Source organism: Stegostoma tigrinum, chromosome 31 (genome assembly GCF_030684315.1).
Source record: "Stegostoma tigrinum isolate sSteTig4 chromosome 31, sSteTig4.hap1, whole genome shotgun sequence".
Lineage (NCBI taxonomy): Eukaryota > Metazoa > Chordata > Chondrichthyes > Orectolobiformes > Stegostomatidae > Stegostoma > Stegostoma tigrinum.
Window position 1 is genome coordinate 35,265,537 of NC_081384.1, and position 16,445 is coordinate 35,281,981.

Below are 16,445 nucleotides of genomic sequence, written 5' to 3' on the forward strand. Positions count from 1 at the left end.
GCATAACAGGCCCTAGTACTGATGAGAACCAGGATGAGAGGGATTTCACAAGATACCAAAGAAACTGGGTTCACTCTCCTTTGAACAGAGAAAACAAAGTGGAGATTTAACATATAGCATACATTCAATCGACATTTATGATGTTTTTGATGTAGGAGCAAGGGAAGAACCTGACAGTTTGATTTAAAAGCAGAGGTATATAGGGTTAACAAAGTGTGGAGGTCTAGGCCCGAAACGTCAGCTTTTGTGCTCCTGAGATGCTACTGGGCCTGCTGTGTTCATCCAGCTCCACACTTTGTTATCTCAGATTCTCCAGCATCTGCAGTTCCCATTATCTCTGTCTACAGGGTTAAAATGAATGACAGAAATGAACAGTTCTTTTTTAACACAGCAAGTTGTTATGGTCTGGAATGTACTTCCTTGAAAGGGTGGAGATTGCTGATTCAGTTATAACTTCCAAACAGGATTGCACTTAGACATTTCATTTTCAGGATGACAGAGAAGGAATTAGAGAAGTGGGATTAATTGGATGCTCTTTCAGAGATCCAGCCCAACTGCTGAATGGCCTCTTTATGTGGTAAGATTCTAAGCACAAGACCGATGCTCATTTAGATTTTTATGATTTCATTTTTAAGACTTGACAGCACATGTAGACCTGTCTTTGGATTTATAAATGCACTCAAGTTGACCGAAGAAGTTAAGAAGTTTAATGAGGAAGTAGTTAAACAGCAAGTTTCTCGAAATCGCGACACACCAGAAGGGGGGATGGATGCCATACTTCAAGCCACAGTGTGCACGGTGAGTAAAGCTAGATCTTGCTCATCACCCAACAAAGCTCCTGCTAATACAGGTTATCAGAAGGAAGGGCCTGGACCTCAAAACACTCCCATTCATTTTTCTTCCATCAGTCCCAGCATTCACCAGTCTTACCAGCCCACTCCAGATGCGACTTTTATGGCCAGGGATATCGCCCAACTTACAAACTCCTCTCAGGCATCAAACACTTGGCTTCACGGGCTCATAACAGAGATTATCACTGTGGAAATATAAAGAAATTAGAAAGCAAACCCAGGCCATTACTCTAAGCAGTTTGGGCAGTCATTTATCCATCACTAGCTCAAATCATATGTGCCCTCTCTGCCTGAGTATTGACAGTCCTAAATACCAGCTGTGCCAGTGTTGGAAATCAGTTTTGACACTACATTAACTATATGGAGAATCACAGTCCTACAGATTCCATCTCTGCCTCTCCATCTCTGTACGAGTTCCCCAGGGTCGTGTCCTGGACTCAACCATCTTCAAATGCTACATCAATGACCTTTCCTCCAACATAAGATCAGAATTGGGAATGTTTGCCAATGATTGCACAATGTTCAGCACCATTTGTGACACCTTAAATACTGAAGCAGTTCACATTCAAATTCAATAAGATCTGGACAATATCCAGGCTTAGGCTGACAAGTGGAAAGTAACATTTGCACCACACAAATGCCAGGCAGTGACCATCTCCAATAAGGAACAATCTAACCATCACATCTTGACATTCAATGACATTGACATCGCCAATTCTTTCACTATCAACATCCTGGAGGTTACCATTTACCAGAAACTCAATTGGATTTACCACATAAACACTGTGGCTACAAGGGCAAGTCAGACGGACTGCAGTGGTTCAAGAGGCAGCTCACCACCACCTTCTCAAGGGAAACTATGGACAGGCAATGAATGGTGACCAGCCAGCATTGGCAACATCCCACAAGTGAATAACAGAAAAAAACCCACATTGCATTGCATCGGTCACTGATTTGTGATCAGTGATGTGGACCAGAGCTGGTGTCTTTCTTTGATAAAGAATGACCTAGCAAGCCATACAATTGTACAATCATGAGCAATAAATGTTAGTCTCGGCACTCACCTGTGAATGACTTTTTAAAATAAAAGTTGACGGAAAGTCTCTCCAGCTAAGATGCGACGGTCTTTCAAGCCCCAGAATCTGTGATTGATTCCTGCCTAATAGTGATGGCTGTGAGGTGCAATACCACCAGGAGATCTCAGAGATTCTGTCCATGGAGCCAATGAGGGGAGGATAACGGTTAACTGGTATGGTCTTACCCCGCCCCTTACACACAACTACATCAGAGTTTTGTACAGCCAATCACAGTCGATGGAGATTCTGAGAATCAAACTATGCCGAAACAGATCTGCAGTGATGAAAGAATCAAGAAACAAAATAGATCAAAGCAATGTGAAAATATGAATAGGCCATTTGGCCCCTCAAGTGTGATTCTATCCTGTTAGATAATTGAATAACTGGATGAACTAAATTTCCTTCCTTTCATCCTTGATCCCTGTTACCCTTAAATAATCGCAAGTGAGTTATTTTTCAACCAGTAGCATGTCACTGAATCCATTTGTTGAAATGCCTTTTAGGTGTAAGACATCCAAATTCCATCAGATTTTTAATGGATGCTGTAATACTCTTTTTTTTGGCATGTTTGCTCATTTTATTGTGTGTGTGTGCGGTTTGCTGGAAGGGAGTGAATACTTCTAATGAATTCATTATTTGCTTCAGGATGACATTGGTTGGCGTCAGGAGGCCACACACATGTTGGTGTTTGTCACTGATGCTGGCTCACACTTCGCACTGGATGGCAGGCTGGCTGGTATCACCCGCCCTAATGATGGGCATTGCCACATGAGTCTGGACAATGAGTATAATGCCTCCACTATCCTGGTACGTTCCAAAAGCAATACAGTTCTAGTAAGGTAACAGCGCAGATTGGTTAAAGGCCATTGTCTCCATCAAGTTACATCACACACTCCACTTCAGCTATCTGAACTGCTGGGTGAAAAGTCTAGATAGATACACCTTGAATTCTGAAAAGCATTCATCCATTCTGACATCTCCTAGTCACTAGGTCCCCAGCCTTTCCCCTTCTCACAGCCATCAATCTCCCAGTAGCGCTGGTCTACAGCCATCAAGTATTCACTTTCTCAGTCTACACCTACTCTTGGGATCCTCCAATCCCTATCGGCTATCCAGACATTACACAGTTCACTCTGCAGGGTCTTAGCTGTGTTTTCCACCAATTGAAATGAAATTGTAGTAAAATTTTCTTCATGCAACACAATCTAGAAGCAAGACCCAGGAGGATGTTCACCTCTGAATCAGAGGTGGCTCAGTGGTTAGCACTGCTGCCTCACAGCACCAGGGACCCAGGTTCAATTCCAGTCTCAGGCGACTGTCTGTGTGGAGTTTGCACGTTGTCCCTGTGTCTGCGTGGGTTTTCTCTGGTTGCTGTGGTTTCCTCTCACAGTCCAAAGATGTGCGGACTAGCCGGGCTAAATTGCCTGTAGTGTTCAGCGAGGTGTTGATTAGGTCACTTATAAGGGGATGGGTCTGGGTGGGATGCTGTGAGGTTTAGTGTGTCCTTGTTGGACCGAATAACCTGTTCCCACATTATATGACCAAAAAAAAGATGGTTGTGGTTAAAACCCAGTGTAATGTTGAAGGAGTGCTGCATTCTTGTAGTTACTGTCTCTTAAATACAATGTTAAATTGAGGCCCCAGAAAGACATAAGAAATAGGAGTAGGCCATCTGACCCCCAAGCCTGCTCCACATTTCAATAAGACCATGGCTAATCTTTTATGGCTCACCATAACCCTTAATTCCTTTACTGTTCAAAAATCTAGTTATCTTTCCCTTAAAAACATTCTTGTGCTAGCCTCAACTATTTCGCTGTGCAGGGAATTCCAAAGATTCACAATGCTTTGACTGAAGAAGTTCTTCCCCAACTCAGCCCTAATTCTGCTGCTTCTTATTTTGAGGCTATGTCCCTGGTTCTAGTTTCACCCACCTGCGGAAACAACCTCCCTACTTCTATTTTATCTATTCCCTTCCTAATTTTATATGGCACTATTTTGAAGAGTTCACTCTTTTCCACACATTGAACAAGAAGTAGATGCTCTGGTCATTTATTTCAACCTGTTTACCTAACAAGTCACAAATCATACAATCAGGTAACAATTTACTCACTTTCCAATTAGAGTGAAAAGCCATAATTTGTGATGACGGACTTGCCCAGAGTTAATGGAATGAATGTGGGGGAATGGGGTCATGGTGACTAGCACCTAACAGATGAACTGCAACAATCAACTTTTAATCTCTTAAGATCCTGTCATGAGATATTAAAACTGAACCATGGCTTCAGACAGGAGTTTTATTTAGAGTATCTGGAAACAAAACTCTCATTTTCATATGTTTTATGTTTCAGGATTACCCATCACTTGCTATGCTGGCTGAAAAACTCACAGAGAATAACATCTTTCTGATCTTTGCAGTCACTAGTCGGGTCACTGAGACATACAGGGTAAGCTTTAGAGAAATGTAAGACCTTCATGGAAAGAAGAAGCAACAAACTCAGAGGCCAATGTAACTTCCTAATGACATTGCCAGTTCAGCTAACAGGTTCAGAGTGTCCTTTTCTGTCCCAGAGGAGAGCCGAGGAATCCTGATCAGGATGTGGCTCCTGCACTAAATTCCAAATCGCAACTGATCATTACCTGTTTGGTCACTGTCCATTGGTTTATCTTGTGTTTGATTTAATGTAGTCATTGTTGGCTAGTCATGTTCTCTATAATGCTTTATTATTCAGCGCAAATCCATGCGTGACATGGGCATGCGAGAAATCAATTCTGCAAATGGTGCCAATCAGCCAGCATGGCCCCTCATCGCTGGCTTGGCCACCATTGATTGCCCAGAGCTAATTGCCATTGAGGAGGTGGTACTGAGCCTCCATACTGAACTACCACAGTCAGTGTGTGGGTACACCCCCAGCGCTGTTTGGAAGGGAGTTGCAAGACTTTGAAGCAGTGACAGTAAATGATGGTAGACTTCCAGGTCAGGAAGGTATACAACTTGGAGTGGATCCTGCAGGTAGGAGTATTCCCATGTACTATATAAAGCAGTAGGTACTTGAAAGAGTTAACTGACATCACAAGATAATTTCCACCCATCTAAAGGAATTTACCTGAGAGGATTTAAGCAGAGCTGAACAGATTTTTTCATATGTTCATCAGAGAGAATAGTTAGCAGTGTGTTCAGTATATTAAAATAGTGTACTCTTATATTGACCCTCGTGTCTTCAGGAGACAATCGTGTATCTTAGAAGTAATGTAAGTAGCTAGTATGTACACTGTAATAAGCCCAGAATGCTAGAAATGAGAGTGAACCTGTCTTCTGTTGAAGATGTATGTGACCATTTTTACCCATTTAGCATCATGAGCTTCAACAGAAGGACTGGCGGCATCCAATCTACCACTATTATAAGACCATGAAACTACTTTCCAGATCTATTACTTTCCTCTCCTTTCCCCTTCTTTCATTCTCCCTTACAATCTAATATTCACAGCTGAAACTTAACAGCCCACTTGCTGGCCTCCCAGTGTACCAGCCCACTCCCTGGGGTCCCCCATTTACCAGCCCACTCCCTGCCCACCCCCCCCCCCCCCCGCCATACCAGTGGTAGACTGGATGCTCACAACACCATCCCCCCACTTTCCTCCACTTACTAGCCCACTCCCTGGCCTGTCCCGACATACCAGCCCAGTCCCCGGGATCTCCTGTGTACCAGCCCACACCCTGGCTTCCTGTTTATTTTTTAACTAACAGATATTAAATGAGCAATTTGTATCTCTCTTCACATTATGGATGAGTGTCACAGTGCTGTCAGTGAGATTGGAGACATTTGACTTAATAAAAATAGGTAGTAAAAATTGCTGTAAATTAAGATGTCACATGGCCTAAGTAGGATGAGGAATGAAGATTAATAAGGCAATCAGTACAGAAGGCACAGTTGAGACACTAAGTGAACACAATGCATCTGTCTTCACCAAAAAAAATACTGACAATGTCAATGTGGAAGAGAAGGTAATTGAGGCACAGAGTGACAGGTATAGAAACAATAAAATAAAAACAAAGAACTATAGATTCTGGAGATCTAAAATAAAAGCTGAAATTGCCAGAGAAACTCAGTCAGTCTGCAAACAAAGATACCATTTTGAGTCTGGTGACTCTTCATCTGGTGAAGAGTCCTGGACTTGAAGCATTGATTCTGCTTTCTTCTTACAGATGCTGCCAGACCTGTTGAATTTCTCCAGTAATTTCTGTTTTTGTTACAGAAACATTGTCAATAAATTTATCAATACTTCTTGGGCAGCACCTTCTAAACTCAAACTTTCACAGCAGCAGACACATTTCCATCTGCAACTTCCTGTCCAAGCCACTTACCATCCTGATTTGGAAGTATCTCACTGTTCTTTCACTGTCACTGGGTCAAAATCTCCCCCTAACAGTACAATGGGTCTAACCTACAGCACAGGGGACTACAGCATGTTAAGAAGGCAGCTCACTACCACCTTCTCAAACCACCTCAAATACAGTAATGGTGCCAGAGGACTGGAGAATTATGAATGTTGCACCCATGGTTGAAAAAGGTATGAGGATAAGCCCAGTTAGGACAGGCAGTCAGTTGAGCCTCAGTGATAGGAAATGTATTAGAAATTCAATGAACTTGGGCAAATGTGCATTAATTAAGGAAAACAAGCAGGATTTGTCAACTCTCCTACTGAAACTTCATCTGTCTGTCAGTTTCCAATAGGCAAGGAGGCTGATAAATATGGCAATGGATACAAATTGTTAAAGTCATGCCTCGGCTTTAGACACTAACAACTTCTGGTAAAATTCCTTACTTTCTGAAGTGTGTGACATTCACAAGAGTACCAGTACAAGATCCCTAACAACAAGCTGAAATCAAGGAATGGATCAATATAAAGGGGTTAACCTGAAATGGATTAACAATTTGGAGAGTGTAATCAATTGATGATTGGGAGGGAATATTTTGAAGCTTTCAGTTGACTGAAGCCTTATGTTGTGTAATCTTGCTTACTCCACAGAGTTACACTAAAATGCTTCCTGGTTCTACAGTCGGCACCATTTCCAAGGACTCCAGCAATGTCCTAGATATCATCATTGATGCCTATGAGGTAAGCTTGATCACAGTTCGCAGAAGTAACTATAACCTGAGAAACTACGATTCGGGCTACTGTAACTACTCCTGCAGGAGTTCCAGACCAGGCTTCAGCTCCTTCTCCCAAGGAGCTCCATCCCAAATGGCATAAATCCTGGATTACTAAAGGCAGTCGAGAAGGAGACACCAAGCAGAATTCTCCAATATTGTTTGGAAATGGGAAAAGTGCCACCAAGGACTGGAAACTGAGGGATGTCTCATTCCTGTTCAAGAAAGGAAAGAGATAACCTAGTGGAAAATAGAGTAAGCTCATATATAACTGGAAATGATAAATTAAAGATTCACAGGTCAGAAACTGAGAGATGAGGGTAACCACTGATGAAGGAATAATAGTCCAAGGAACCACAGATCAGGCATAGATAGGCCAGGGACACTAGGACAAGCAAGAACAAACTTAGTTTTTAAATTAATTCCTTTGCTGTTCCTTATCTTCAGAGAATCCGCTCCATTGTGGAAATGGAAGTTTTGAATCTGCCAAAGGAACTATCAGTATCCTTCGATGCTTACTGTGGGGATAATGGATTTTTCCCAGGACAGAGAGTCTGCTCAGGGCTGAAGATTGGAGACACGGTAAGTAGGGCAAAAGTCAAGCCCATTGAGCAGAGCTGAACACCAGCTTGTTAGCACGGTAACATTCACTTAGATCCTTATTCAATATCCATGAGGACACAGGAGAGCTGGTTTTGGATCTAAATATTGTACATTGGCTCTACAAGACTCAGAATGCTACAGCACCCTTCTGGAATTTGTTCTGTGGTGTTGTAATTCTTACGCAGTCAGTGCAGACCTTTGTAGCCTTGCTCTTTGAGATGAACTTTGACCCCAATTTTCATTTCCAGGTTGTGACCACAGAGACCAGACATTTCCCAATCCTGCAAACCCAACCCAGGAAGGCCAATCCAGAAAGCTGGACATTTATTTCAGAATACTGGAGCGGTCGAGGAGATGGACAGTGTGAGTGGGAGGACGTGCCACTGGCTGTGGATGAACCTGGCTACGCAGCTTACCTCCCTGCACTGGGGCACCATACTGTAGTGTAAAAAAAAAGAATGAAATCCAAAACACTGCTCCAGCCCTCACACTGTACAGCCTCTGGTTCCCCACACACAATACCCATGTCCCATCTATGCTGTTCCATGCCAATTCATATCCTTCATGTCACCCCATGCCCCTGTACCCATCCCCAATGGCACATCCTACCTCTAATGCTCCCTTACCCAGCCCCATGATACCTCATTACTCTCAAGCTAACCTGTGCTGCAGTACTCACCATCCCAGCCCTTTATACTCCCAATGTCAAATTAGCACCAACTCATGCCACCAAACAGCTCCACACACATTATTTTCTTGCCCCTTCCATGTTAACTCACCATCTTGAGTGAAGCTCAGGAGCCAAGTTGACATAAAATAATGTTGTGTGTCTATTGATGACATCTCTAATTAAAAGGCATACTTTTATAGACAATAAAACATAATTAGCAATACATAGATATTCCTTCAACCAAACCTCTTGGGAAAACAAAACTTATTTACTAAAATGCATTCATTTCGTCATAGCTTTTCATCTTGTACTCATCAGAACAATTCACAAGAATATCAATTCAAAGGGAAAATCAACAATTCATACTGTATGAGAAGAGTGTGTTGATTGGTTGCTAATGTAGTTTGATTGGTAGAAGCTTTGCTATATAGAGTGTGATTGTTCAAATTTGACATCTGCTGAATAATCCTGAATGTGTGAAAACTGCACTATCAATCAATTCAGGATTGTCAGTCAGGCTCAAAGGACGACACATTTGTGTGCAGTGTTCCCTCACCATTCCACTGTTCTGCACATAGTGATTGGCAAGTTGATGTGAACTACAGCAGTGAGTCTGGTTGTGGTTTTCACATTGAATTTCAGTTTATTCAATGTGCCAGCTATTAAGCGATAACATAGTTAGCCTGTCCATGTTCCCCAATGCTGTTCACTCCTTCCTATGCTATCGCCTCCTGTTATGGACCAGACCAGACCCCTTAAGATATTTTAAGATGGCAGCCTACACTCTAACTTTTCCTTATTTTGAAAGCAAATGTAAAGTGCCGTGTTTCCTATGCTGCTTAATGTTAAGCAAAACATAATTTATTCAAACACTATAGTTAAAATACAATAAAAGAAAGAAGAATGTAGAATAACAACTCTATTGGAAAATAACAGATACAGTAACTATTCCTAATTAAATGTTCCAATATAATAACATTGCATAAACACACCCTTTGGCAAAATTGCAAATTCAGAAGTCCGATTACCTCACATGCAATGCTTGCAGTAGGAACAGAAACCTCAGCTTCTAACTGAGAGAAGGGAAAATTTGCTTCTACTTCCTGAAAACTCCAGCAGCTTCTGCAAAATTTTAAAACTTAAAAAATACTAGAGATTCTGATCTGTGATGGCCTCACCCGTTCAGGCTGTTCCTATTGTTCTACCTTCTAAAAATAAAACTCAAGGCCTCGAGCAGTTTATGTTACCACAGACTGTTCAGTACCTCTCACTCAGTCTCTCAAAAGAAACCAGGACAAAATACACCTCTTAATGCTACAGCATCATCACATCCCCACCCTTCCTCCTGTCTTTTCCTCCTTCTGTCTCCTCAACCTGATTCCCTGAGGCTTCCCTATCATTTCTGATTTCCCCTTCACTTCTCTCCTCATTCCTGTCTCTCCTTTAAGATGTCCCTCCCTCCTCCTTCTCTTACCCTTCTTCTCATCTCTCGCACCTCCATCCTTTCTGTCCATCTTGTTCTCTGCACAGTCTGAAAGGTGACATTGTTAGAAGGTCCTAAAATAGCAAGTTTTGAGAAGATTTTTAGCTCAGATTGAGGTTCTGGATGTGAGTTTGCTTGCTGAGCTGGAAGGTTAGTTTTCAGACGTTTCGTCACTTTTTTTTTTATTTGAAAAAATATACTTTATTCGTAAGATGTACAAAAAATAAAACATATTTACACACCTACCCAGTCATGCAAGCCGCTCCGGGTTACCCAGGGGGTACATACACCAACTAAAGGAAAAAAAAAACAGAAAAAAAAACAAAGCAAAGAAAATACCCCAGCAGTTGTCACCCCGCACAGTCCCAGTTGGCCCCCTGACCAGTTGGGGAAGGCGCCAGCTGGGCCCAGTTACCAGATAGGATTCTTTTCCCTTTTCTGGACGAGGGGGCTCATACGGTGGTCTTTCCCCACCGCGCCTTGGCGGCGGCTGCCCCAAGCTTTAGCGCGTCCCTCAGCACGTAGCCCTGGACCTTGGAGTGCGCCAGTCTGCAACACTCGGTCGGGGTCAGTTCTTTCAGCTGGCAGACCAGCAAGTTGCGGGCAGACCAAAGAGCGTCTTTCACCGCATTGATGGTCCTCCAGGCGCAGTTGATGTTGGTCTCGGTGTGCGTCCCCGGAAACAGCCCGTAGAGCACGGAGTCCCGCGTCACGGAGCTGCTCGGGACGAACCTCGACAAATACCACTGCATCCCCCTCCAGACCTCCTGCGCATAGGCACACTCCAGAAGGAGGTGATCAACAGTCTCGTCCCCCCTGCAGCCACCTCGAGGGCAGCGTGCGGTGGTGCAGAGATTCCGGGCATGCATAAAGGATCTCACTGGCAGAGCCCCTCTCACCGCCAGCCAAGCAATGTCCTTGTGCTTGTTTGAAAGTTCTGGCGATGAGGCATTCTGCCAAACGACTTTGGCAGTCTGCATGGGGAACCACACGACGGGATCCACCCTCTCCTTTTCCCGAAGGGTCCTGAGGATACTACGTGCTGACCACTGCCTGACGGCCTTGTGGTCAAAGGTGTTTCCTTTCAAAAATTTCTCCACGAAGGACAGGTGGTACGGAACGGTCCAACTACTCGGAGCGTTCCGCGGCAACGAGGCCAGGCCCATCCTTCGCAACACCGGGGACAGGTAGAACCTCAGTAAGTAGTGACACTTGGTGTTTGCGTACTGAGGATCTACGCACAGCTTGATGCAGCCACACACAAAGGTAGCCGTCAGGGCGAGGGTGGCGTTCGGTACGCCCTTTCCCCCATTTCCCAGGTCTTTGTACATGGTATCTCTGCGGACCCGGTCCATCCTCGACCCCCAAATGAAGTGGAAGATGGCCTGGGTGACCGCAGCGGCGCAGGTCCAGGTAATAGGCCAGGCCTGCGCCACATACAACAGTACCGAAAGCCCCTCGCACCTGACAACCAGGTTCTTACCCGCGATGGAGAGGGACCGGAGCGTCCACCTGCCCAGCTTCTGCTTAAATTTGGAGATACGCTTCTCCCAAGTCTTAGTGCATGCCCCAGCTCCACCAAACCAAACACCCAGCACCTTCAGGTAGTCTGTCCTGACGGTGAAGGGGATGAAGGAGCGGTCGTCCCAGTTCCCGAAGAACATGACCTCGCTCTTACCCCTATTGACTTTGGCACCCGAGGCCAGTTCAAACTGGCCGCAGATGTCCAACAGCCTACTCACCGACCGACGATCGGTGCAGAAGACGGCGACATCATCCATGTACAGGGAGGTCTTGACCTGAAGGCCTCCGCTGCCTGGGATAGTCACGCCCCTCAGGCTCACGTCCTTCCTGATGGAGGCGGCGAAGGGCTCCACACAGCACACGAACAAGGCAGGAGAGAGCGGGCAGCCCTGCCTGACTCCAGATCTAACAGGAAAACTGTCGGATTCCCACCCGTTGATCGAGACTGCGCTAACGATGTTGGCGTAGAGCAGCCGGATCCAATTGCAGATGCCCTCCCCGAACCCCAATTTGGAGAGGACGTCCCTCATGTAAGCATGAGAGACCCTGTCGAAGGCCTTCTCCTGGTCCAGGCTGACGAGGCAGGTGTCCACCCGCCTGTCCTGTACGTAGGCGATCGTATCCCTGATGAGCGCGAGGCTCTCAGCGATCTTCCTGCCCGGCACAGCACAGGTTTGGTCAGGGTGAATCACCGACTCCAGGACAGATCTGACCCGGTTGGCAATGACCTTGGCCAGGATTTTGTAGTCCACGTTCAAAAGTGAAATGGGACGCCAATTCTTAATTTCTTCCCTCTCCCCCTTCCTCTTGTAAATGAGGGTGATGATGCCCTTCCTCATGGACTTGCACATTTCCCCTGCCCGAAGCGCACTATCGTACACCTCCAGCAGGTCCTGGCCGACCAGGCCCCACAGAGCAGAATACAGCTCGACCGGTAAGCCATCGCTTCCGGGAGTCCTATTCCTCTGCAAGGACATGAGGGCTCTGGCCAGCTCGTCCAGGGATATCGGCCGGTCCAGCCACTCCCTCGTGCCGTCGTCTAAGACCTCCGTGATAGACGACAGGAACGACTCGGAGGCCGTGCTGTCCGTGGGCTTCGTGTCGTACAGTCCGGCATAGAAGGATCTGCTGATCCTCAAAACGCCGGGCCGAGACGACGTCACCGAGCCGTCGTCCTCCTTCAGCCGGCTAAGCACAGAGCTCTCTTTGTGCACCTTCTGAAAGAAGAAACGCGAGCACGTCTCGTCCTGCTCCACGGAGCGGACCCTGGACCGGAAGATTATCCTGGAGGCCTCCGCGGCGAAGAGCGAGGCTTGCTGGCCCCTCACCTCGCGGAGGTCCTCCGTGACATCGACCCCCATCAACTGCAGAAGGAGCAGGTTCTGCACCCTTTTCTGGAGTCGCGACAGCTTTCCCCGCCTCTCTCTCGCCTTCTGAACACCCTTGAGGACAAAGAACCTCTTGATGTTCTCCTTCACCGTCTCCCACCAGTCGCCTGGAGACTCAAAGAGGGGTTTCACGGTCCTCCAACCGGCGTACTCCCTCTTAAGCTCCTCGACGTTCTCTGGGGTCAACAGAGTCGTGTTGAGCTTCCACGTCCCCTTGCCAGCCGGCTGGTCGTCCTGTAAGTGACAGTCGGCCAACAGGAGGCAGTGGTCAGAGAAGAACACTGGCTCGACACCAGTGGATCTGACCGAGAACGTCCGTGACACAAACAGGAAGTCTATCCTTGAGCGGATAGACCCGTCTGGCCGCGACCAGGTGTACCTCTGCTGCGTAGCCAGCAGGGGTGGAAGCCGCTGCAGGACGTCCAACCGCTCACTCCGTACCACTGGGGCGTACACGTTGATCAGCCTCAGGGGAGCATTCCTGTAGGTGATGTCAGCCACTAGGAGGCGCCCCCCCCCACCACCTCCTGAACTTGAGAGATGGTGAAGTTGTGCCCCCGCAGCAGAATAGCCAGGCCCGAGGAGCGACAGTCGTTACCCCCCGACCAGATCGAAGGCCCACAGGTCCAGGCGCCGGACCATTTCCCGTACCTGCCGAGGTGCGGTATCCCACACTCCTGCAGAAACAGGAGGTCCGCCTTGATGGTGGTCAGGTAGGCCAACGTGGACACACATCTCGCGGTTGACTTGACGCTGCGCACATTAATGCTCGCAATTCGTACCCCCATTGTGGGCAGTGACCGCAGTACCCTCCCCAGGTCCAAGGTCCAGCCCCTCCATCTGTCCCTTCATGCCCATTGCCCGGGCTAACTGCTGGACGCTCTCTGGGCTCAGGAAACCGTCTGTGCTGCCTTCCGGGTGGCATCCCCCCGCCAGGGGTGCGGAGGCAGGAGGGTCCGGCTCCGGATCAGGCTGGGGACTTGCTGTTTCCTCCTTCCCGCCTGGAAGTTCCGGGGGGCCCTCCAGTGCTCCAGCGGCACTTGACTGGGTGTTGGAGTGAGCCTCAGGACGCCTCCCGTCACCTGGAAGCGGGGTGCTGCTTTCCTTCCCCCTCGAGACCTTTAACTTCTGCTTCGGGTGGGCCCTCTCCGAATCCTCCTCGTCAGAGGAGCTCTTATAGCCCCCCTGTAGCTGCCTCTTCCCTCCTGATTGTTGCGGTTCCTGGGCCCGTCGACGCACCTTCCTCCTCGCTTTCCGGACTGTAGTCCACTCCCCTGGGTTGCCTGTCGCCGCCTCCATTGGCTCCGGGTTGTCGGGGGGGATCGGAGCCTGCAGGGGTGCTTTGCTGGCCTCGGGCCCATCCTGCAGGGCCGGGCCCTCCTGCACGGCCTGGCCCTCCTGCACATTAGTGGGGTTCTTGCTTGGCCCTGGTGCCTTCCTCTCCTCCGGGGGGGCTGGCCCCGCATTTCCCCTGCCGGCGACCTGGGCGTAGGTGGTACCCCGCCGCGGGCATGCCCTATAGAAGTGGCCCGCTTCCCCGCAAAGGTTGCAGCTTCTCTCTCGTGGGCAATCCTTTGCAAGGTGTCCCTCCTCCCTGCAGTTCCTGCAGATGGTGACTTTGCAGTCGGCCGCCATGTGACCTGACCTACCACAGGCATGGCAGACTTTAGGTTGCCCTGCATAGGTCAGGTAGCCCCTGCTCCCGCCGATCGCGAAGCTGGACGGTGGGTGTGCGACATTCCCGTCTGCGCCCATCCTCAGCGTCACCTTGACCTGCCTCTTACTCGTCCAGATGCCAAAGGGGTCCACGATGTCAGTTAGGTCCCCTTCCACCTTCACATACCTTCCGAGGAAGGTCAGGACATCAACTGCTGGCACATGCGGGTTGTACATGTGTACAGTCACCATACGGCTCCTCTGTGCTGGCATCACAAACAGTGGGACAGCGGTCAATACAGAGAGGGGGCCCTCACCTCCTTTCTCCTTGAAAACCTCCAGGAAGTGCTCGCAAAGCTTGGCACTCCGGAAGGTCACATCGTAAAAACCCCCTCCGGGGAAATCCTGCAGGCAGTAGATGTCCGCAGCAGCGAACCCACAACAGTCCAACAGGACCCTCTTCACGAAGAAGGTGCGGTCCACAGGTGCACCTTCATCCACCTTCTTAACAGAAACACGGATGGTGTTCCGGACCCCCTGACCTGGGGCACGAGCACTTGCCGCAGCCATCGTTGCAGGTTGGCTGCTCCCCTGAACCAGCGTTAGGCCGAAGCCAGCATTAAGATCCACTGGTCGCAAGGGTGCACAGCCAACCCGACGTCCTCCTTTCACCTCCAAGACAGCACTCTCGTCCTCTCAGTCCACAAGAGAGTGGGTCTTTATTGTGTTTGAGATGTAAGCTGGTTCACTGAGCTGTAAGGTTTGTCCCCAGATGTTTTGTCACCATTCTAGGTAACATCAACAGTGAGCCTCCAACAAAGTGCTGGTGTCATGTCCCGCTTTCTATTTATCTGTTTAGGTTTCCTTGGGTTGGTGATGTCATTTCCTGCGTTGGTGATGTCATTTCCTGTTCTTTTTCTCAGAGGGTGGTAGATTGGCTCCAAATCAATGTGTTTGTTGATGGAGTTCCGGCTGGAATGCCATGCTTCTAGGAATTCTCATGCGTGTCTCTGTTTGGCTTGTCCTAGGATGGATGTGTTGTCCCAATCAAAGTGGTGTCCTTCCTCATCTGTATGTAAGGATACAAGTGATAGTGGGTCATGTCGTTTTGTGGCTAGTTGATGTTCATGTATCCTGGTGGCTAGCTTTCTGCCTGTTTGTCCAATGTAGTGTTTGTCACAGTTCTTGCAAGGTATTTTGTAGATGACGTTCGTTTTGTTTGTTGTCTGTATAGGGTCTTTTAAGTTCATTAGCTGCTGTTTTAGTGTGTTGGTGGGTTTGTGGGCTACCCTGATGCCAAGTGGTCCGAGTAGTCTGGCAGTCATTTCGGAAATGTCTTTGATGTAGGGGAGAGTGGTTATGGTTTCTGGGCCCGTTTTGTCTGTTTGTTTGGCTTTGTTGCTGAGAAATCAGCGGACTGTGTTCATTGGGTACCTGTTCTTTTTGAATACGCTGTATAGGTGCTATATACACCTATACAGCGTATTCAAAAAGAACTGGGTACCCAATGAACACAGTCCGCTGATTTCTCAGCAACAAAGCCAAACAAACAGACAAAACGGGCCCAGAAACCATAACCACTCTCCCCTACATCAAAGACATTTCCGAAATGACTGCCAGACTACTCGGACCACTTGGCATCAGGGTAGCCCACAAACCCACCAACACACTAAAACAGCAGCTAATGAACTTAAAAGACCCTATACAGACAACAAACAAAACGAACGTCATCTACAAAATACCTTGCAAGAACTGTGACAAACACTACATTGGACAAACAGGCAGAAAGCTAGCCACCAGGATACATGAACATCAACTAGCCACAAAACGACATGACCCACTATCACTTGTATCCTTACATACAGATGAGGAAGGACACCACTTTGATTGGGACAACACATCCATCCTAGGACAAGCCAAACAGAGACACGCATGAGAATTCCTAGAAGCATGGCATTCCAGCCGGAACTCCATCAACAAACACATTGATTTGGAGCCAATCTACCACCCTCTGAGAAAAAGAACAGGAAATGACATCACCAAC

At 47.6% G+C, this 16,445-nt stretch overlaps 1 protein-coding gene across 1 annotated transcript in view; it reads left to right on the plus strand.

Moving 5' to 3' along the window:
* The window catches only part of LOC125466419 (integrin beta-3-like), a 77,542-nt gene that overhangs the window by 29,972 nt on the left and 31,125 nt on the right, over positions 1–16,445 (plus strand). The window contains exons 5-9 of the mRNA XM_048560899.2: positions 636–798; positions 2,573–2,734; positions 4,276–4,371; positions 6,956–7,045; positions 7,525–7,659. Of these exons, the coding sequence (XP_048416856.1) occupies positions 636–798; positions 2,573–2,734; positions 4,276–4,371; positions 6,956–7,045; positions 7,525–7,659 (646 nt within the window). The remainder of the gene's footprint in view (positions 1–635; positions 799–2,572; positions 2,735–4,275; positions 4,372–6,955; positions 7,046–7,524; positions 7,660–16,445) is intronic.